Source organism: Drosophila grimshawi, unplaced genomic scaffold (assembly GCF_018153295.1).
Source record: "Drosophila grimshawi isolate 15287-2541.00 unplaced genomic scaffold, ASM1815329v1 contig_311, whole genome shotgun sequence".
In the NCBI taxonomy this organism is placed as follows: Eukaryota; Metazoa; Arthropoda; class Insecta; order Diptera; family Drosophilidae; genus Drosophila; species Drosophila grimshawi.
The window spans coordinates 10,048,982-10,072,641 of NW_025063098.1; the positions used below are offsets into that span (position 1 = coordinate 10,048,982).

A 23,660-nucleotide genomic window follows, 5' to 3' on the forward strand; every position below is an offset into this window, starting at 1 on the left:
CCATTCATTACTCATTATTAAATACTTTTATGTTAAGTATGAAATTTATTTCTACTTTTTATCTTATCATTTAACTTTATAATACTAATTTTAAACATTTGTTTCAACAGTCTGGTGGATGATCGAACCGTTGTGTGCCCTGAGGCTGGAGATTTGAGTTGTCCGCCGAAAAAGTTTAGAGGTAAACAGTGGAAAACTCAAGAGTTTAATTTAACTTACTTATAACTGTATACAATTCAATTGATCTTTATAGATTGCCTTATCAAAATAAGTCCTATGAATCGGTATTCCGCACAGAAGCAGTTCTGGAAGGCCGCCAAGCAATCGGCCAGCTCCAACACAGATCCCAACCTGCTCAAACGTTTGCATGTAAGCACCAAAAGGTTTTATTTGAAGACTAGACCTAATCCTTCCTCCTCTTCAGCATGCCGCGGAAATTGAGAAGAAACAGAATGAAACCGAGAACAAGAAGCTGCTTGGGACCTTCATCCAATATGGACGAGCTGTGGTGCAGTTGCTCCACTTAAAGTCCAATAAGTATCTGACGGTGAACAAACGTCTGCCCTCGCTGCTGGAGAAGAATGCGATGCGTGTGTATTTGGATGCGAATGGAAATGAGGGCTCCTGGTTCTACATAAAACCCTTCTACAAGCTGCGCTCCATTGGCGACTATGTCGTTGTGGGCGACAAAGTCATCCTCAGTCCGGTGAATGCCGATCAGCAGAATTTGCATGTGGCCGCCAACTATGAGCTGCCCGATAATCCCGGCTGCAAGGAGGTTAACGTTCTCAACTCATCAACCTCGTGGAAAATCTCATTGTTCATGGAGCACAAAGAGAACCAGGAGGACATACTCAAAGGCGGTGACGTCGTACGCCTCTTTCACGCCGAACAGGAAAAGTTTCTCACCATGGATGAGTACAAGAAGCAATACCATGTCTTCCTACGCACAACGGGACGCACCAGTGCCACAGCGGCAACCAGCAGTAAAGCTCTCTGGGAGATCGAGGTGGTGCAGCACGATTCATGTCGCGGTGGCGCCGGCGATTGGAATTCACTATATCGCTTCAAGCACCTAGCTACTGGTCACTATCTGGCAGCCGAATCTGAATCCGATGTAGTAGCTGGTATTTCCGCAGCCAATATCCATGAATCGCTGCTCGGAGAATGCAGCAAAGACTCGGGCATCGGCTCCACAATGAACTCCACCCTTATCGGTAGGTTTCAGCTGTAGTACTGAGATACTTAATGAACATAGCAAGTTATAAGAAATCATGCAGTTCAGTTGTCCATCCCTCATAACAATTGGTTGACAATTCCATTCCTGAGGTCTTCCTTTCTTATATATATATATATATATATATTTTGATTGAAAAATGATATTTCTATAGGATAGTTACTATTACAAAACATAATTAATAATGCAATTATAGACATGCCTTGACTATTTTGTTTGCGGTAAACTTAAAAATAACTCCAGCTCCAATCGAAGCAAAGTATCTTTTTAGTATGCAACCCATGTGAAACTCATGCTTTATTCTAATTGTATTGCAGATAAGCCAAAGGGCAAGCTATATCGACTGGTCTCCGTGCCATATTCAGCGGACATTGCATCGGTGTTTGTGTTGGATGCGACAACAATGGCCCGGCCGGATAGCTTGGTGCCACAGTCCAGCTATGTGCGATTGCAGCACATTTGCTCCAGCACGTGGGTGCATGCCACATCGATACCGATCGATGCGGACGATGATAAGCCGGTTATGTCGAAGGTCTGTTGCTCACCCATCAAGGAGGACAAAGAGGCGTTTGCACTCATACCCGTATCGCCGGTGGAGGTGCGTGATTTGGACTTTGCCAACGATGCGTGCAAAGTGCTGGCCATGGTTACCAGTAAACTGGACAACGGCAGCATATCGATCAATGAGCGACGTGCGCTGATCTCACTGCTGCAGGACATTGTGTACTTTATAGCGGGCATGGAGAATGAGCAGAACAAGACCAAGGCGCTCGAGTTTACCATCAAGAATCCCATACGTGACAGGCAAAAACTGTTGCGCGAACAGTACATCCTCAAGCAGCTGTTCAAGATACTGCAGGGTCCGTTCCAGGAGCACACAGCCGGCGACGGTCCATTCCTGCGACTGGACGAGCTCGGCGATCCCAAAAACGCTCCCTACAAGAACATCTTCCGGCTGTGCTATCGCATACTGCGTCTCTCCCAGCAGGATTACCGCAAGAATCAGGAGTACATTGCCAAGCACTTTGGCCTCATGCAGAAACAGATCGGCTACGATATCCTGGCCGAGGACACAATCACCGCCCTGCTGCACAACAATCGCAAGCTACTGGAGAAGCACATTACGGCGGCGGAGATCGAAACGTTTGTCGGACTCGTGCGCAAGAATATGTTCAACTGGGACTCGCGCTTCCTCGACTACCTCTCCGATCTGTGCGTGTCGAATCGCAAGGCCATTGCCGTCACCCAGGAGCTCATCTGCAAGAGTGTGCTCAGCGACAAGAATGTCGACATCCTGATCGATACACAGGTCAAGGCGCTCCGTGGCGACACAGCTGTGCGCTGCTACAAAGGCACCTCCGAGGATGTATGCCTGGCCACACTCACTGAAGACGCCGGCGACGATGAGGATCGCTCCGATGTGCAATCCACCTCGACCACGACCACCTGGGACAGTGCCAGCCTCAATGAAGAGTTTGACGCCTTGCCCAACGAGAAGTACGAGATACATTTGCAGTGGAAGGGACAACCGGTTGGTATTTTAATATTATGTGCAAATATCCTTGATTTGATCAAATGATGTCGATATAACAAAGTGTCTTATAATCTGATACTAGTAAGAACTTCACCATTAATTGATTTTATTGGCATCAACTTGTTGATCCTGATCAAGAATACATCTACTTTATGGGGTCGGAGGTGCTTCCTTCTGCCTGTTACATGCATTTGCACAAGACCATTATATCCTTTTTACCCATTTTCAATGGCTTCAGGGTATAAAAGCTACGAACTGCTGTAAAATTTTTAATTTATAATTAAGTTACCTAATAAGTTAAACAAAATACTCGCAAGCCACTTTATTGGAAGTATCTCAGTTTTTAACAAAAATACCAGCAAAATGTGATTTTCTTATGAACATTATTAACTTTTTTTTTTTTAATTCTTTTAAACAAAATGCTTCATTGTAATCCTAGCATTTGAAAAGTAAATAAATCAACATCGGACTATTGTATCACATTGATCAAATAGGAGCAATAAATAGAAATATGAGTAGCTGTTGCAATATTGCTATATTTAGTATATGTCACCCAAAAAATTATTGATCTCTTTTATTTCTCATCATTTTTTTCTCAGACGTCGCGCTCCATGGCGGATCTGGCGAAGTGTGTGGCCGATGGCTGTGAACAGGAAGCAGCCATATTGAACTATTATCGCCATCAGCTGAACCTGTTCTCCAACATGTGCCTGAATCGTCAGTATCTGGCATTGAATCGACTGTCGCCTCAATTGGACATTGATTTGATACTGAAGTGAGTTTGTCTGCTAGCTGACAAGTGTTAAATTCTATCCTAATCTTCATTTCTATCCGGCAGATGCATGTCAGACGAAACGATGCCATATGAATTGCGCGCATCCTTTTGCCGGCTAATGCTCCACATGCATGTGGATCGCGATCCCCAGGAGCCAGTTACGCCTGTGAAATATGCGCGACTGTGGAGCGAAATACCCTCAAAGATGTCCATCATGGAGTGAGTTCTATATTCTGCCCGTTCCCTTAGCTTTTAGCTAACGATAAACTCATCTTTGTTATCCGTTTTCAGCTATGATGGCAAAAATCTGCAACCAGATCAAAACAAACAAGCCTGCCGTGCCAAATTCAATACGACAATTGCCTTTGTGGAGAATTATTTGTGCAATGTGGCCACCAAGGTGTGGCTATTCACGGACCAGGAGCAGAACAAGCTCACATTTGAGGTGCGTCACAGAAAAAAAGAAATAAACCAACAAATATCCTAAGTAGCCATATGCGAAGCAGTGACTTGCCTAAGGAGCTCTTAATGCGATATAAATATCTATATTGATAGCCAAACGGCAACAAAATCTAATCTCTGCACGAGAACCACTGAGCCACTGACATTGAGGGCAAATATATAGCCGACGAGCCAAAACACAGTAGAGAGTTGTGTAACCTTCAATAGACTTTAGGCCAACTGTAATGATTTCTGCAGAAGCTGCAAGGAAGAGCAAAAAGAGAAAAAGAATCAAGCACTTCTTTTGCTGCTACATTGGCACTTGCCCGGAAGGGATTAAGCCTCCTGGGAAGCACCGATCTATTACAGTTCGCAACTTGCTGGGGTGATTTTTCGTTCAGTCTTCCACTAGCCAAATCTGGCCTATGATTAACTTTATAACCTAACTTAACCCAACACTCATAGATTTACCAATATTTCTTTTCAGGTGGTCAAACTGGCCAGAGACTTAATATATTTTGGCTTCTATAGCTTCAGCGATCTCCTGCGGCTAACAAAGACGCTGCTTTCGATACTGGACTGTGTGTCCGAGACGACAACTGGTGGCGCCTATGTCAACACGGATATGGCTTGTGAGTATTGAGAAAGTTAGTCAACTTAGATTTAGTTAGCGTTTAGCAAGTTGTCTCTTGATCTTGAAATCCTATATTTCTTTGATAAGCTGTCGAAGAGGAGACAAATAATGATGGTGAGCTTAGGATTTTCCATATGTTAGTCTTGTTTAGTTAAACTAAAGCCAAATTCTATCTATTTCGCAGCTGAGGGCGGCGTCTTGCGGTCCATTGGTGACATGAGCACGGTGATGACTTCACTAGCCCTGGGCTCAGTGGGTCAGGCGATAGCTGCCCCAGCCATAGCGATGCAGCAGCGCAAATCTGTATCGCAAATGATGAAGGAATATCCGCTGGTCATGGACACCAAACTGAAGATCATTGAGATACTGCAGTTCATATTGGATGTGCGCCTTGACTATAGAATCAGCTGCCTGCTCTCCATCTTCAAGCGGGAGTTCGACGAGTCCGATTTGGTCGCCCAGACCCAAGCCACCACCAACTCCACACCCACTACCAATGAGGAACAGGCGCAACAGCAACAGCAGACGACACCTGGCAGTGCTGGACCCTCGGACTCGGAACAAATAGCCGCAGCCGAGGCTGCCATGGCTGCAGCAGCAGCAGCCGCCTCCGCGGCGGCGGCACGCCAAAAGAATATCGATCTGGAATCGATTGGTGTGCAGGCGGAGGGCATCTTCGACTGTGAGCGCAGCGATGCAGCCAATTTGGATCTGGATGGTCAAGGGGGACGCACCTTTCTGCGCGTCCTCCTCCACCTAATCATGCATGACTATGCGCCTCTGGTGTCCGGAGCACTGCATCTGCTCTTTCGACACTTTAGCCAGCGTCAGGAAGTGTTACAAGCCTTTAGACAGGTAGGTTTCTTCAACAATTTGCACACCTTGCAGTCTCTTTTATTTTATTAGGGTTTGCAAAATATGCATAGCAAGTTCACAGCACTTGAATGGGTTTCACATAGGTTTCTTTAAGTCTGAGAATATTGATATATATTTTTTGTTTTTAATAAAAAAAAAAACAACATTGCTTAAAAATATTAAAATTACAACCAAGTATTTTAAAACATTAAAAAATTAAATGCTTAGCACGCTTATTTAAATGAACTAACAGGAGCGATTTTTTGTTTTTAATGTCTAACGTTTATATGGCAAGCATTCCAATTTAGAATAGCTTCTAGTATTGAATAAATTAGCCTTAAATTTTTAATGTTTAACAATGCCTTCTTGATTTATAAAATATAAAATATAATAAAAGCCGATATAACTTAAACATCCTCTAAATATATACTCTAAATTATGCAATCTTGGTGCAAATATAGTCTCGAAGAAGAGAGAATTCAAATCAAAGAACTAAATTCTACGAAGAAAAAAAATACCCAAACTTTCCTTCAATTACCTCACAAACTTTCGATAAAATGCCATTTAAAAAATGTTGCACATGCCGTAATTTGTAGAAATTTGTATTTACTTCTATATTTTTTATAAGTTTGTTGGTCGAATGTAGAATATTGTATTCAATTTAATTTTAATCCATAAATTGTAGGAAATCGTCCTTGAATTAGTCACAAAAATGCACTAAAATAGTGAAATAAGTATAAAACTAATTCCAAGTTGTTTTCTGTTGAGAAATATATTTACTTTGGTCTTCTAATGTTTATTTATTCGTATGGTAACAGAATGATTATATCTTTGTAAATTTAGTGTAATTTGAATGAATCGGAGCACCGATGTTGGTATTAATTTGTTGTTTCTCTCTAATTTTCTGAATATTCTTCATCTCTCTTGTGTTTGCATGCAACGATCTTGATCTCGAATTCGATGTCTCGATGTCGATGTTGAGACTCGTGCCACTTTGCCACATAATCAACTGCATTTCTCATATGTATGTGACTAACAACTAACACACCTCACGTACTTGTAATACACACACAAACACACACACCCACAACTAACAACTAACAATAAAGTGGACGTATTCCGCATATCGTAATGAAAGACATTTTGATTTTGTATGTATTAACAAACCTTCGATTTTTGGCCATAAGATTATGTAGCTTCATTTGACACTTTCGCCTTGCAGGTGCAACTGCTCGTCTCGGACAGCGATGTGGAGTCCTACAAGCAAATCAAATCTGACTTGGACATATTGCGCCAGAGCGTGGAGAAGTCAGAGCTGTGGGTGTACAAGGCCAAGGCGACGGATGAACTGGGGGGTGCCGATGCCACCGGTGGGACAGACAATCTCGAATACGATGCCACCTTATCGCCAGAGCAGCGCAGCGAATATCAAAAGGTCAAAGAGATACTAATTCGCATGAACAAATTCTGCGTAACGGCCGGTGAGTATAGATAGACGCACTCAATCTTTCCATAACAATGAGCATACTAAATCTCTGATTCTCTTTAGGTCCCATTGCAAGACCACGAAAACATGAACAGCGCCTGTTGCGCAACGTAGGCGTGCACACTGTCGTCCTGGATCTACTACAGAATCCCTATGACGAGAAGGACGACGTGCTAATGAAGGAACTGATGTGCCTGGCCCACGAATTCCTACAGAACTTTTGTCTCGGCAATCAGCAGAATCAAGTGCTGCTCCACAATCATCTCGATCTGTTTCTCAATCCAGGCGTAAGTAGCACCCCATTAACGTTTTAAGAAAATGAATATATAAATCTAGTATCTAAAAATGCGGTTTTAATTTGAACTCACTTTGTGCTTCTGCAGATACTCGAGGCGAAGACCGTCTGTGCCATCTTCAAGGACAATTTGGCGCTGTGCAACGAGGTCACTGATAAGGTTGTGCAGCATTTTGTGCACTGCATCGAGATACATGGCCGGCATGTGGCATATCTGCAATTTCTGCAGACGATCGTTAAGGCGGAGAATCAGTTCATACGCAAGTGCCAGGACATGGTGATGCAGGAGCTAATCAACTCCGGTGAAGATGTGCTGGTGTTCTACAACGACAAGACCTCGTTCCACCATTTCGTGCAGATGATGCAGCAGCAGCAACTGCGACGCCAGCAGCTCAGCGACGACAGTCCGCTTAAGTATCATGTGGAGCTGGTGAAGCTGCTGGCTTGCTGCACCATGGGCAAGAACGTCTACACGGAGATCAAGTGTAACAATCTGTTGTCGCTGGACGACATTGTGACGATCATTTGCCATCCGGTCTGCATGCCCGAGGTGAAGGAGGCGTATGTGGATTTCCTCAATCATTGCTACATTGACACCGAGGTGGAAATGAAGGAGATCTACGCCTCCAGTCACATGTGGAGTCTCTTCGAGAAGAGCTTCCTCGTCGATCTCAACCAATTGATATCGAACACGACGGCCACCACGAATAAAACACTGCTGGCCTATGTACTGAATGGTGTCACCAATCTGTTGAGCAGCTTCTTCTCCAGCCCCTTCTCCGATCAGAGCACCATTGTTCAGTCGCGCCAACTGATCTTTGTGCAGCTGCTGCAGGCCGCCTATCGCCTGACCCAGTGCAAGTGGCTCTCGCTGGGCGATCGATTCAACGTGGAGAACTGCATTCGGACGCTGACCGAGTCGGCGAAGATGCGCAGCATTGTGCTGCCCGTCGATCTGGAGCAGCAGGTGGCCAATATGTCCAGCAAGACGGCGATGTTGACGCGCCAGACCACCAAATGGCTGTTGGCGTCCAAGCAGCCCAAATACGAGAGCCAACAGTCGGCGAATCTGATGCGCTGGGATCGCTCCATCATTGAGGGGCTGCAGGACATTGTCTCGCTGCTCGAGGATCAACTGAAGCCAGTCGTCGAAGCGGAACTCTCACTACTCGTGGACATACTGTATCGATCCGAGTTGCTCTTCCCCGCCGGAACCGATGCGCGCAAGCGATGCGAGAGCGGCGGCTTCATTCGCAAGCTGATCAAGCACACAGAGAAGCTGCTCGAGGAGAAGGAGGAGCGCATGTGCGTCAAGGTGTTGCGCACACTGCGCGAAATGATGGCCATCGATGTCAACTATGGCGAAAAGGGCGATGCACTGCGTCAGACGCTTCTCCTCCGCTACTTCCAATGCAAGAGTGCCCCCAAATCGGAGGATGAGCATCCACATCCCCAATTGCCGGCTGCTGTTGCTGCTGCTGCGGTTGCCGCAGTAGCCGCTGCTGCCGCCGCATCCTCCTCTTCGTCCTCCTCCTCATCCGACCCGGCTAAGCAGCTGCATTTGGTTACCCATGGGCCGGGCGCCAAGTATCTGGCACGTGCTGGCAAAACACTGCACGAGATGCAGAATCACTTGGATCGCGAGGGTGCCTCCGATTTGGTTGTCGAACTGGTAATCAAATCGGTCCACTCTCCCAACATCTTTGTGGAGGCCGTCGAGCTGGGCATTGCGCTGTTGGAAGGCGGCAATCCGATCATACAGAAGGGCATGTTCCAAAAGTTTCTCAGCGATGATCTGAATCAGGCGTTCTTCAAGGTCTTCTTCGAGAAGATGAAGGACGCCCAGCAGGAGATCAAATCGACGGTGTCCGTCAACACCACAGACATTGCGGCCAAAGCGCACGAGCACAAACCGGACACCAGTCTCGAGCTGGACAAGATCTCGCGCAAGCATGGCCTCAAGAGCAACGGCGTCGTCATCACCGATGAGCTCAAGCGGGAACTTCACAATGCTGGCCTGGCCACAGCACGTGCCTATGGCAATGCGCGGAATATCCACTCCGGCGAGGAGAGCTCGTCGATCAGTGTGAATAGTCCCCTAGAGGATATACTCGCCGAGAAACTGGAAAAGCATCGGGACAACAAGGATCAGCGCAATCAGCTCTCCAACAAGGTGCTTGTGATGCAGCCCATTCTGCGCTTCCTGCAGCTGCTGTGCGAGAATCACAATCCCGATCTGCAGAATCTGTTGCGCAACCAGAACAACAAAACGAACAACAATCTCGTTTCGGAGACGCTCATGTTCCTCGACTGCATCTGCGGCTCCACAACCGGTGGCCTGGGCCTCCTCGGTCTCTACATCAACGAGCACAACGTGGCGCTGATCAATCAGACGCTGGAAACCCTCACCGAGTACTGTCAGGGGCCGTGCCATGAGAACCAGAACTGCATTGCCACACACGAATCGAATGGTCTGGACATTATAACTGCATTGATATTGAATAACATTAATCCGCTTGGGGAGAATCGCATGGATCTGGTGCTCGAGCTCAAGAACAATGCGTCCAAGCTGCTGCTGGCCATCATGGAAAGTCGCGGCGACAGCGAGAATGCCGAGCGCATCCTCTACAACATGAATCCCAAGCAACTGGTCGAAGTGGCCTGCAAGGCCTATCACCAGGAGGAGCTCATCGACGAGCAGGACGATGCGGATGAGCCCAGTGCTGCAGCCGACGATGATGATGCCACTGTCAGTCCACGCGAGGTCGGACACAATATCTACATACTGTGCCACCAGTTGGCACAGCACAACAAGGAACTGGCCGCACTGCTCAAGGCCTCCGAGGATCCACAATCGGCCAGTTTCGATGCCAAGACAAGTCAGGCTCTCATGTACTATGCAACGCACACAGCCCAAATTGAGGTAATTATCGATGATAAATATTTATAAATGATATTTAATGTCGAACTTCAAATCAATTCTCAGATTGTTCGCAATGATCGCACACTGGAGCAAATCGTATTTCCCATACCGGAAATATGCGAATATCTAACAACGGATACGAAAATCAAAATACTAAATACGGCGGAACGCGACGATCAAGGCTCCAAAGTGGCCGATTTCTTTGACAAGGCCGAGGAGATGTTCAACGAGATGAAATGGCAAAAGAAGCTGCGAAGTAAATCGCTCAAACTCGAATACATTTTCTGATATGGTTTCACAGATCTTATTTTAATATCTATTACAGGTCAGTCGCTGCTGTTTTGGATTAGCAGCTACATGTCGCTCTGGAGCAATATACTCTTCAATTGCGTTGTAGTCATCAATATGATTGTGGCCTTCTTCTATCCCTTCGATAACACTGTACCAGGTATGATGCCCTGAATTCTAGAAACTCATTTTATTATTTAGAAAGTATATGTCTAAAATCCAGGATTTTTCTTTTCTATTTATTTTCAGAGCTCAGCTCGCACATTTCACTGCTGTTCTGGGCCATTCTGATATTCTCGATGGTTATAGTGATAACGCTGCCCCGCGAATCCGGCATACGCACATTCATTGGCTCGATAATTCTACGATTTATATTTCTGCTTGGTCCGGAGTCTACGCTCTGTTTGCTGGGCGTCGTTACGGTGAGTTTTAATAAGTCTCTTATCGAATATTCTATTACTTATATCAATATGTAAATTGTTTTTATGCAGGTGACACTTAAGAGCGTTCATATTGTGAGCATCATGGGCAATAAGGGCACGCTGGAGAAACACTTTCTCAAGATCATCACCGACGTTCAGCTGCTGTATCATTGCATTTATATTGCATTTTGCTTCTGCGGCCTCATATTTCATCCGTTCTTCTATTCGCTGCTGGTAAGGAAATGCGCCAATTAAATTTAAATAAATATGTGTTTAATATATGAGTCATTTTGTAGCTTTTCGATGTGGTCTATCGCGAGGAGACGCTGGTCAATGTGATTCGCTCGGTTACGCGCAATGGTCGCTCAATCGTATTGACGGCTGTCCTGGCATTGATTTTGGTGTATCTGTTCTCGATCATTGGCTACATGTTCTTCAAGGACGATTTCCTTGTGTCGGTTGACTTTGAGGAGCAGGAAACTGGCTCAACTGGCGCACCCTTAACAGTATCGATGCCAGCATCGTCAGGGGAATTCTGTGCCACACCAGATGAACTGGGTAGCTGTAATGCTGATAATGTCAGGCAACAAACAACTGCAGCTGCTACTGGTGGAAACGGTGATGCCAAGGAGCGCTCCTGTGACTCGCTCGTTATGTGCATAGTAACAACCCTGAATCAGGGCCTGCGCAATGGTGGAGGCATTGGTGACATTCTGCGAGCACCCTCAAGCAAGGTAAACTGGCAAAGTGTTTAAGTCAAACGAAGTTTTAATTTAAAAATTTTTTTTTGTCTTTGCAGGAGGGTCTTTTTGTGGCGCGCGTCATTTACGATCTGTTGTTCTTTTTCATTGTCATTATTATCGTGTTGAACTTAATTTTCGGTGTAATCATCGACACATTTGCTGACCTCAGATCGGAGAAGCAGCAAAAGGAGGCTGTACTCAAGACGACCTGCTTCATTTGTTCGCTCAACCGTTCGGCGTTTGACAACAAGACAGTCAGCTTCGAGGAGCACATCAAAAGCGAGCACAATATGTGGCATTACTTGTACTTCATTGTACTGGTCAAGGTGAAGGATCCAACTGAGTTTACCGGTCCCGAGAGCTATGTTTATGCCATGGTAAAGGCGGGCATACTAGAATGGTTTCCGCGACTACGCGCCATGTCGCTGGCCGCTGTGGATGCGGATGGCGAACAGATCGAGTTGCGGAGCATGCAAGCCCAGCTGCTGGAAACGCAAAATCTTATCAAGAATCTATCGACGCAGCTGCACGAGCTCAAGGATCACATGACGGAGCAGCGTAAACAGAAGCAGCGCCTGGGGCTGCTCAACACAACAGCCAACTGTCAGCAGTTCCCATGAGGCGTTGATTTTGGGAAATGAGTTAAGAATGGTACTTGGCTACACTGTCACCTAAAAGCAATTGAATTAAAGACATTCCCTTATGTAGATCAAGCACTGCATAGTTGTTAACGTTAAAGTATTGGCACTATTTCCATTGTAACTTGTTAAAATCTCAATAGAATAACATTTTTGAATCGAGAGTATAATTCCGATGATTTTGTACTTACATATTGTACTCGAAAAGAGCCCTTTTACTGCTCCGCGTTGCTCTCTTTTTTTAACACAGAACTGAACTGAATTATCCAAATTACAAATTCCTTCAGATTGTATTACATTCTTCGAATTCCAACAATAGATTTGTTCAGAACAGAACTTGTGACTCAACCACATATTTTACATAGGGACATTCATTCAAAACAAACAAACAAACATACATTTATAGAAAACTCACTCAGAGAACTTAGGGCTGTTGAAATGTTATTTAATGGATTTCTTGATCCACATTTTCACAATTTATACGAGTTGTGTTCCCCCATCCTTATATATATCTGTCTATATATATATATCTATATCTATCTATCTCCGTATATACATTTTTATACCTGTTTACTATGTCAATGGCAATTTATCGCGTAGCGATATGAAACAAAAATTACTTAACTGTTTATTTGCGCTGTTTTATGTTACCTATTCTTATAATAATTGTTAATTACATGGAGTAATATGTATATAAATGGAATTTTAATCATATTACAGATGCAATCAAAACTAACTAATTATTGTGATTATACGTTCCCTTGTTTTCATTTTTTCGAATTGTTTATCTTGTACTCGATACGAGTTTTGTTGGTTAATTATTTTATTATAAGCTAACATTTAATTAATAATCCTTAGAGAATCTATTTTACACTTAAGCTACTTTTAAACAATAAAGAAAATAAAATATATAAAAATGTTAGAAAGGAATTTGTATTTTGTACTTTGAAGATACTTTCACGAATTTCCAGCCGGGATAGATATTTTTGATCTGAACAAGGTTGCTGCTTTTTTAGTACCCCTGCATGAAAGGCAGTTCTTGGACTGGGTAAAGATCTCAGTCTGCACTGGACCAGCTCTTAGAATATTATTGGTTTATTCCCGAAGACGACTGTAGCAGATCTTACAGAGTCTACAGCCAAGTCTACTAGAACTTAATCTCAAAAAAAATATCAATCATAAAAATAAATAATTACAAACTGACACATAGCCGGAACTGTTATTCACAGTGATATGCATATGGTAGTTTTAAGGAAAAACACTTGCTTTTTATTTTTTATCCAACATTTTTTATTACATATTAATTAAACTACAGTTCATTTTCATAAAATTGTTCAATGCGCTCTTGAGATTATCGTTCTTTGATTGATCTGTATGATTAAATTTGTATAACTAAATATTTATGTATGTGTATATTTGTATGTAAAGATTTTATTCAATTTACTCTTGCTTAAAATTATAATTACGGTCCGTTTGCCTAATTTCAACAAAAATTTATCGATACAATTTCTTGGGGATTTGACGAACGGTTTTCTTTAAAAATATATGTGTAAAAGTTGCATTAAGTTTAAACTTAAGCTTTAGCAAACATATTCTTTAGTCATGCACAAAGAAACATTTTGAGAAAGAAATTTTATCTTAACGTACAAAGTATTGGAAGCTTCCGAAGTTATGGTTGAAGTTAGTGAGCGGTGTAAAATAGTTACTATAAATTAATACTTTAAGTGTGGCAATTAATGTAAAAATAAAAGGACTTGGTAGTGAATACTTGGAGGGCATATGTATACGTCGGGGGTAAGGAGTGTAATTACAGGTATTATAGCTGACATGGAAAGCGGCAGATACTTTTATATGATTAACAATCATGATTTTCTTGCTACATATATATATATATTGATGTATATATAAATATGAAAATTTATTCTTTAAATTACAATTTACTGCCTTTTGTTTAATGCTGTTGTTGTACGATAATTTGTTATTTGTAATTACTATTATTTATATTTTGTAGTAGTATTTGGAAGAGAAAGAGAAGGAATTGTAGTAGTAAAAACATAGTTCCATATAACATACATACATACATGTATAAGATTAGTAATAGTACTAAGTATGTATGTATGCGTTAATGTATATAAATTAGTTGTCATACCATATTTAATATTAATTAACAATATTTCTTTAACTTCTCATAGTACAATTCGTGGCATTTATAATATTGTTACATTTGATTGCTAAAATTAAGTTCTTGTATTTGTTAGGTACAAAGAAAATCTCATGGCCAGCGTTTTTCATCGGTTAAAATTCTGTTTCTTTTGAATACACGCAGATATTTTGAAACGGATTTCAGCCTCAGTTTAAATATAAAATTCATTTTTGAATTAAAAAAAGGATTTCATTAATTGAATTTAAAATTACTAGACTGCTATATAGTCCTCTGTTGTTTCTCGGTAAATAAGTCTAGAGTAAATAGGTATCTAAATTGTACAAAAATGGCTTTTCTGGATACCCCTGATCTGATACGATATTTTATTTGATTGATTAACTACGGCCAAGACAAACCGGAAATACATCGGATCCAGGCAAGAAGAACAATTTACACGTATTTAAAACGATTCGAGTTAAGTTCGAAAGTTTATAACTATTGCCCTAACTAACTGCATGAGTTTTCTAATTGATATACAATTAACTATAAGTCCTGCTGCTGTTGTTAATAATATAATTTTTGTATTGGGAACACAATCCATTTTACACTGCACTTATGCAATGCTTTGTTAGAATACCTATCTACCCTATAAGGAGTGCTTTGCCTTCGCAAGTGGAATACAATTTTAATATTGCTTAATATTGTATGGTCGATCAGTACATATTTTTCATAAAAATCTATCTTTGAAACCATTAACCTAATTGAACGTTTTTGTAGAATAACTTTTGAATTCTTATAATAGTTGTAAAAAAGTATAAAATAAAAAACTCATTTTTGCAACCAAAATCGAACTAAAAAGTTTAACGAATATCGACAATTTGTAAAAAGGCTGATGGGAAATGGTTTAAGCAGTCATTTAAATTGATGTACCATTTGCAAATCTATGCAAATCTTTTTAAATATTTGTTGAGCAGATCAATGTTTATTGTAAGCTATTGTTAATAAAGGTATTTGACCTTTGTGTGAGTTCTATGGGAACAATATTTAATAAACCGTAATTGAAACGCATTCTAAAAAATGCGTACGATAAATAATAAAATTCGCATTTCCAAAGTTGTAAGATTGAACGTTGAAATCTACATAAGTGGACCGTGGTGCATAGTTAATTAAGTTGAATAAAAACAAAATTTATAACTATTACTATGGTAAAATCATCATAGAAGCCATACGAGCTGAAGCTTTTGTGTTTAGTATTCTTAATTAGTTGCATTAGAAGAATTTGAGTAAAATTGCTGCATAAAATTTGCTTGCGACTAGAATTAAGTTGGTTGCTTGTTAGATTTCTTTTGTGTATGCATTGTATATATGTATATATATGTATGTATGTAGGTATGTATGTATAAGTTTGTATACAAACAAATCATTAATGTATGTATATCATATACGCATATGTAAATATAGATATATGTATATGTATATGGATAAATTTATTCATGCTACACTTTAACTAGCATAGCTGCCTAACCTGCTGAGCTACATTCACTTAGACATCTGCGATGGCCTCGACTCACTTTATAGCCTTTCATAGTCATTCTTTGCTAATCAAATTTAATCGAAATAAAGCTATTAATTCGCGAAATGTCACTTGCTATTTGTGCCATATACAAAAGCCTAACTGGATAATGCGAATATTTGAAAAGTATTCTGAAGAAATGCAAGCAAGCAGCTCGAAGCCCACGCATTTATACATACTCGTATCTGTATCTCTACTCTGTGTATAAAGGTAAATATTTGTGTATATGTAGTCTATATACTGTTGTGTGCCCGAACCAGCGTCAACCTCTTAGACTGTGGTGCCATATGCATTGTTAAACACAGCACGTGAACTATCCGTATCCAGCGATATATCCTCGGGACTGGCCAAATCGACGCGCACATTGGAATTGGTGCGACGCCGAGCTGTCTGTGCAGCACCCCAATTGCTGAGAGTCCAGTGAAAACCGGAGGCGCTCGGTGCAGGCTCCGCATCGACTTTGACCTGTGTGCAAACCTGAAATGGATATGTTAATATTCAATATGCCAATGTAATGCACAACTTAGACTGGTACCTCTCGATTTCCGCAAGGTAACGTCTCTGTGCCATTGCCCAGTGCAGAGCCAGACGCAGAGCCAGAGCCAGAGTCCCGGGTGCTGCCAATGCTGCTACTGCTAGCCAGCGAATCATTGCTGGATTCTATAACCGCGCCATGATAACGCGCAACCGAATGCACTGCCTAAAACAAATACAATATTTGAGCACAATTGGAAAGATTAAATGGGAGCAACACTCGCACCATGGCGTCACCACTTTGACAGTCCTCAATCGATTTGAGTATCTCCCAGACGAGCTCTGAGTCCAGTGGTATGGGTTGCTCTGTATCGCGATTATAAATGGCAATGGCAATGTGCACGGGATGCGGCACTGGCAACGGGATGAGTAGCTTCTCCGTTACGCTTCGCTCCCCGCACTTCTGCTTCCAGGGTCGCCACGGCTTCAGGCCATCCTGTGGCGCCTTCGGTACGTGCTGAGCGCGATGGGCCCGCACCCGAGGCGTCGTTAGACCCACGGTCATGTCGCTAGCACAAATAACAATTCATTAGTTTGACATGCGCAAGTTTGGGGGGTGTTATATTTAGTATGCTAGTTGTCTTACCGTTTTTCAGGCTTGCGAAAAGTCAACGTGATGCGTGAGCGCGGATTAAATGCTGTCACTTCAAGGAATGGTAAATGCACTTGGACATTCCCGCGCGGCGCGTAAACATTGCCCAACAAATCGAGGCCCTTGGAACCGATAACATCGTTGGCATTCTTCACCATTTCCGTGTAGCGCATTAGGTCGAGCGAGGCATGTGGTTCTAGTTTAAAATGCGTATCGTTTTCAGTCAATGGCGTTAGAAAATCTAAACTAAATATGTCGGTATATAAGAGACCAGCGAGGCCCGGCCAATCGTTGACCGACAGACCCTGTAAAATGTTCACAAATACACCGTACGGAATAGATTAGTAATATTATTATTATTATTTTGCTATTCTTAGTAAGCTTCTTACCTTATTATCCCAAAATTCTTCTTCGCTAATGGACAGCCTACCGATGACATGAGACGGATAGTATTTTTCGAGTAAATGGGCGGCCAATTGGATAGCAATCTGATTAAATTAAAGATTATCAATTAATTTGTGATAGAACAAATTGTAAATGTTATTATTCAGTATGTTTGTTGTGAAACGATTTGAAATGTAAAAAAGTTTGCTTAGACATGCAAAAAGATACTGATTTTTTAGATAGACAATAAATGCATGTCATGTAGATTGATCTGTTAGAATTATATTCAAAATCAATTGATCATGTTCGAAGATTCACTTTAATTAGATCACATTAAGCAAATTGTGGGAAGCATGAGTAAAAATGAAATAGTAATCGATCATACCTTCAATTCTTTGGTATTCAGCTTAATGCGTGACTTGACCTGTGTGGTTAGGCTCGTTTGTAGCTCTCTTCGTCGCTTTTCCAGCTTTTCGTGTAGTGAGCTCATCAAATCTTGGGCCTCGCGATCCAGTGCCAAATATGGACCCGATTTTGACAGCTGAGCCGAGAAGGGGCCAAAGCAGGCTTCGACAAACTGCAGGAAATCATGCTGAGGCTGCAATACCACACGCTCGGTGGCATGCTGATACGCCTGCAACTCGTCCAGTTCCATTTTAGCTTCTAGTGCTGCCAAGGCTTGCTCCGGCCGTATGATGAAGTAATAGTCCAAGGCTAGGCCGGGTCCGGCAATACGCTTTACGGCAATGCTGTCCGAGGCTGGCACCCGTCCGCACTTTTTAATGAACAAATGAAACGTGACTGAATCCCAGAGCAGACGCAACGTATAACGACCGACGCCAACTGAAAGATAATGTATAAATTAGCACTCATGTGCTAAACGTGTTTCTTTCTATATATTTACCAATCAGCACAAGGCCTGTTGCCAGCGGGCAAAGCAGCGTAGCCACAAAAATCGCCACCACCGGCTGCAGCAGGCCCTGTATTAGAAAGTTCCATATGAGCGCCTCCAACAAAATACAGTAACGATTTCGTGAGTTGTCGGGCGCATCCAGATCATAGACGAGTATCATGTAGATGTGCAGCAGCAGAACAAACACTGGAATCCAAAGGGGTGCACTCAATGCGAGCCCAATGCTGAGGCAGCTCGTGGCAATGCATATCAATGGGAATGCAAACAGAATGACAATGGTGCCAAGAAAGCCTTTTACAAAGTAGTTCCAGGTGCGATTCACATTGCGTGTCAAGCCCTTGCCGATGAAGCCTAAGATACAATAACAATAATTAATGAAAATGCTCTATTTTCATTTAAAATACAATTTCTGTAAAAGTAGCATAACATAATAAATCAATCTGGATGTGATTTTTATGACTATCTAGGAAGCTATCTCTCTATACTCTGATGACAATTATTAAACTCATTTGGAAAACTATAAATATATTCTACGATTATTGTCAACAGCTTAAGTATATTTTTGAAAATGCTTTCCTCATTGTTATATAATTTTTAGGTAATAATATTCAAATTGTGGTGGTTGGTTAACTGTGTCTTGCAATTCTTATTCTTATTGTCAAATCACTTTGAGATTGCTTGTGGCGCCTCACCTGTGTCAGGTTCCGTTTCGAAATGAGTGCGGGATTTTGATATGTGTCGCCAGAGTTCGATGAGCCGCGAGGCTAACGTCTGAGTGATGCTGGTCTTGCGTGGAAAGAGGGTGCCATTGATTTGGGACAGCTCCAGGTCGGGCATGAAAGGCTTAATGCAGAAGAGGGCGCGCAGTCCAAGGGGACTGCACCAGGGCACCAGGATGCCGAGCAGGAACATCATATTCCAAGTCCAGCACCAGGTGCGCTGCAGCAGATTCAATAGACGCCAGAAGGGCCAGCGTGTGCTCGTCGTCCGTATCATTTCTTTCTCGACCAGAAATACCGGCTGGCTGGGATCGGAACGGGGCGTCACTATCGATGTGGCCTGCTGGCTAATAACTGTCGGAATCACATCCGATTGACCCTGGAAATTGCGGCGTATAATCCATGCCTGTGGCGACCAGATGCGACACGCCCATTGAAAGCTGCGCGTCGGCGTTTTGGCATTCTTTAGCTCCTTGAGCAGCACGGGCTCGCGCTCCTTCATGAAGGCCAGATCGCGCGACAGAAAGTAAGCAGTCTGATGTAGATTGTGCTGACTGCACATTTTCAGTGCCTCCTCGTGCGCCGACCAAGCGCACTTGTACAGCTTGTGCTGCTCGGCATGGCGCAGCTTGGAGCGCAGCCAGGGTGCGACGCGGGACAGCACAGAGTGATCGTTGGCCAGGCATTTTTGGTGGTCCTCGCGCGTTCGCTTGATATCGTGCTGCACTTTGTCCACAGCCTTGTACATGATGACCACCGATTGAGCCTGTTCCACCAGCAGCTGCGGCACACCGCCACCCAGTTCGGCCAGTTTGGCATTGGACATGATGGAGGTGTAAACACGCTGCAAATACTCCTTCATCACCGCCTCGTTAACCTCTTCCTCGATCTCCTTGTCGTTCAGTTTCTTGGCGCGCAGCTCGGCAATCAAACGCTCCCGGAAGTGAAGAAACCAGCCGCGTGTTTCTCGCTCCAGGATGCCTATGAGCACGGGAAGCGCTTTGCGCATTATATCGCGACAGAAGAGTCGCAAATCGATCTCCTGGCCCTTGGGCGTTAAAAACAAATATGGCACAGGCTGTGTCACCTCGCAGCTATTGAAATCAAACTTCTCCATTGTGGCGCGACGAAGCATTTTGCGCACATACGAGCAGAGTCCATCCAGACAATCCTCAAACTCGGGCTGCAAGGCAAATTAATTTTATCAGTCCAAACATGCATTTAATATATTTAAAGTCTTATTCATAAACACAGATTGAAATATTTAAAAACAGGCGCTAACATCTTGCAAAGGTTTGCCTTTAAGCTAAGGCAAAATACAGCATAATAAAAATAATAACGTTAATGCTGATAATGATAGATATAATTAACAGATTTAACAAATAAAAACTTGACAATTATATATATTTACGATCTTATCAAAGTTGATTTGTTGTAATACGAAGTTTTAATATTAATTTTAATGATGAGCTCTTAACGGGAAAATAACATATTTGTATTGCAGTAGCGATAATTACGCGTGTTCCAATGGCTCACATCTCGATCTTCTAGCAGATGAGTTTACTACTGAAGTTGGTATATTTATGGGATTGAAAATCACACTTTGAATGTGTTAACCAATAACGTTTTATAACAAACAAAAAAGAACAACAGTTCTTTGTCAGCTGAACTGTAAATATTTTGTATTTATTTTTAATTAAATTTATTTTCTACTTTTTGTATATTAGTCGATATTAAATAAATAAATATATATATATATATAACCTACCCGACACACTAGCTCAGCTATGAGAAAGCGACAGCGTTCCTCCTTGATTTTGTAGTCCAGATTGTGGGCCAGCAGAGCGGGTACACCGATGAACATATCCGCCAGCCGCATGAGGGCATCGAGCAGGGCATGCGCCGCATGCACCACCGAGAAGAAGTGCGAGAAGATGCGCGCCCGAGCGGTGACGACCACAAAGCGAGCTGCCAGCGCTAGATCACTGAGGAAAGAGTCGTTGGCCCGCAGTGTGCCCTTCTGGAGCAACTGAGAGAGGCGCCACTTGTGCACCTGGCCAGAAAAGTGCAAGCTCGGCACATCAAATTCACTGTTTGTGCAAAATGTACAAGTTTTAGACAAATGAATTGGTTAATTTGAACAACATAAAACACACACATTGACCTACAACACACATAAATATATTAATAAGGACACAACAACTTAATGACTTAATGACAATCTGTAGGCATGCTTAAGCGTGGGCCAAATTCAAAATTGTGTTTTTGTCCGATTCCATGTGAGGAGTTGTTTCGTTAATTAATTAATTACATTTCAGATGTGTGTGTGAGAGTGAAGGGATTGTTTTTGTTGTTGTTGTTGGTGTGTACAAATATGAGTCGAGTCCGCGAGTTATCTAAATAAATGATATCAGAGCATTTAACAAGGCATAAAAAAAAATAAAAAAAAACCAAAAAATCAAGTAGTTCTAGTTCTATTATAAATTTACAAATGTATACTATTAAATGGATTGCGAAGTGAAATTATGTTAACAGTTTATAATTGATGGCTTTTTTTTAAATTTCATTATAATTTAAAGTTGTTCAGCTGAGGGGTATCCCACAATGTTTTTAAGATTTCTTTCTAAGCAAACAGGTTTTTTTAAACACCTAAATAAAGAACATTAAAGTTTGCCTTATTTGTTTTTAGCTTTTTCGCGTTCGTATTTCTGTTTTTATTCAACGAAGGCATGCATAAATTTGGAGTAGCTTTATTTATGAACACAAATGTATAAACACAGAAGAGAAAAAAGTACCACGCATAATTTATGAACATTTATTTATGTTGGGTTTGAAAAATGATAAATATATAGATGGATATGCATTTTTTAACTATGTATGTTTATGCATAGGTACTATAAAATAAGGAACACTGACTAAACAATGGTAAACACGCAAAACATTTATTTCAATTTTTTTTTTTTGCTTTTTTGTTTTTTATTTTGTTTCATTTTGTTGCTTATTGTTGTTTATTTACCCATTTTTGCGTATTGTTTCCAATTGTTCCAAAGTTAATTTCTTCGGCTTTCCATATTTATCCTTTTGCAAGCTTAACAGGAATATTTTACATACAAATATTTGGTTTACGTTAATTGCAACCGGTACGAAGTTGTTTGTATATCGGAGCATTTTTGTACATAATGTTAATGCTAACGTTTTATCAGGAGCAGATTAACTGGTGTGACATGCAAATAACATTAAAACAAAACTAAACAAAAATCAACAAATTGATCATATCTTTTGGCCCCCCATATACTCTTTTGAACATGCTTATTATTTTGATGGTTGCTTTTCATTTATTAGCAGCTGCTGCGTGTGCGTGCGCAAGGTGACATATGATTGGTTGCCTATTCATTTTTTAACTCATTTATTTTTGTTTAATTGGCGAAGCGATTGCATAAAGAGGGACGTAGAACGACATCGTTGAGTGTGGGGTGGGTGAGGTGTGCTGTCAGCTGTCTGTGCTGCCCAGCATAGAATTGCATAGCATAGCAGCGACATGTTAATAGCAGCATGTTAGCATGTTGGTGTTAGCTACATGGAACAAATTGCAGATCGGCCAGTGCTAATTTTAATTTGGTATTAATCGGTTAATGTTCAGGCGGCTCTTTCAGTTCTTGTTTAATATCATCATTATCACAATTCACTTCCTTGCCAGACAGGAGACTTGGCCAGCTTTAGCTTCTATTTGTGTGGTATCCGAATGCATGCAATCTACAAAAGAAAAACTCACCCAGTTTCACGCAAGCATTTCAATTGTGCGTTTGTTAGACGACGCGGCTCGCCGCTGCCATCGGAGGCGACTGCGTCCAGTTCATCGAAGGGAGGCGCTATAAATAGGTCACTCTGATTGATGGCACGCTTCTTGCGACCGCTGACACTGTTTGTTGCATTGCTAGCCGTCACATTTAAGGTGCTCGTTGCCAGTGGCTGCGGCAGAGCTGCAACGGGGAATATTCAGTTAACATTAGTATTTATCTATTGATTTTGTGTATTCTAATAATTATATATTTACTTATGGGAAAACTCTTCCAGTGATAGAGAAACTGCTCGGCGACGCACTTAATCTGCTCCACAAGTTGCTCGACTTCGGGCGGTGCACCAACCAGATTAATATTGAACTCGACGGGTTCACGTTCGGGTGCAGCCAACGATTGGGGGCGCAATAACTGTGGGTTGCCATTGCCGGAGACACTGCTGCTGCCATTGCCAGCCACTGCCGGGGCTAACGGGACTAACGGAACTGGCTGAAGCGCCGGCTGTTGCAATGACATGTTGTTGATGAGATTCCCCGCAGCAGCAGCAGCTGTTTACTCCATCATTGGCGGCAGCGGCTGCGTTTGTGTGTGTGTGTCTGTGTAGCTTCTATATCGACAAATCAAAAGCTGAAAATATTTATGGAATCTGTTAATCCAAACACAAGAAATGCCAATTAAAATTGTTGAAATGCGCGCCATATTAAAATTAATGATCCAATTGAAGACACACACAA

The 23,660-nt window shown here is 42.1% G+C and overlaps 2 protein-coding genes across 4 annotated transcripts in view; one reads left to right on the forward strand and one right to left on the reverse strand.

The window, feature by feature from the left end:
• Window positions 1-12,441, forward strand: part of LOC6563891 (inositol 1,4,5-trisphosphate receptor) — a 25,424-nt gene extending 12,983 nt beyond the window's left edge. Inside the window, exons 3-21 of one of the 2 annotated variants that reach the window (XM_001989759.3) lie at window positions 111-181; window positions 254-369; window positions 425-1,217; window positions 1,555-2,768; window positions 3,371-3,546; window positions 3,610-3,765; window positions 3,838-3,991; window positions 4,475-4,619; window positions 4,709-4,735; window positions 4,806-5,476; window positions 6,699-6,957; window positions 7,026-7,249; window positions 7,346-10,180; window positions 10,244-10,436; window positions 10,506-10,628; window positions 10,718-10,890; window positions 10,960-11,124; window positions 11,187-11,624; window positions 11,690-12,441. In XM_001989759.3, the coding sequence (XP_001989795.1) occupies window positions 111-181; window positions 254-369; window positions 425-1,217; window positions 1,555-2,768; window positions 3,371-3,546; window positions 3,610-3,765; window positions 3,838-3,991; window positions 4,475-4,619; window positions 4,709-4,735; window positions 4,806-5,476; window positions 6,699-6,957; window positions 7,026-7,249; window positions 7,346-10,180; window positions 10,244-10,436; window positions 10,506-10,628; window positions 10,718-10,890; window positions 10,960-11,124; window positions 11,187-11,624; window positions 11,690-12,253 (8,497 nt within the window). In that variant the 3' untranslated portion in view covers window positions 12,254-12,441. The remainder of the gene's footprint in view (window positions 1-110; window positions 182-253; window positions 370-424; window positions 1,218-1,554; window positions 2,769-3,370; window positions 3,547-3,609; window positions 3,766-3,837; window positions 3,992-4,474; window positions 4,620-4,708; window positions 4,736-4,805; window positions 5,477-6,698; window positions 6,958-7,025; window positions 7,250-7,345; window positions 10,181-10,243; window positions 10,437-10,505; window positions 10,629-10,717; window positions 10,891-10,959; window positions 11,125-11,186; window positions 11,625-11,689) is intronic. The other variant, XM_032737683.2, reaches the window with a different exon arrangement.
• Window positions 12,442-13,543: 1,102 nt separating this feature from the next.
• On the reverse strand, window positions 13,544-23,553 carry LOC6564415. Of its 2 annotated transcripts, XM_001989758.2 has the most exons (12): window positions 23,184-23,553; window positions 22,902-23,109; window positions 22,146-22,217; window positions 20,898-21,219; window positions 19,103-20,312; window positions 18,402-18,761; window positions 17,883-18,340; window positions 17,503-17,601; window positions 17,108-17,418; window positions 16,748-17,030; window positions 16,523-16,687; window positions 13,544-16,464 (listed from the first exon to the last, which is right to left on the reverse strand). In XM_001989758.2, exons 1-12 carry the CDS (start codon window positions 23,440-23,442, stop codon window positions 16,258-16,260), a joined length of 3,954 nt encoding a protein of 1,317 aa, XP_001989794.1. In that variant the 5' UTR covers window positions 23,443-23,553; the 3' UTR covers window positions 13,544-16,257. The 2 variants fall into 2 exon arrangements, with proteins under 2 accessions (XP_001989794.1, XP_032592973.1); XM_032737082.1 differs by lacking the exon at window positions 22,146-22,217.
• Window positions 23,554-23,660: the final 107 nt, after the last annotated feature.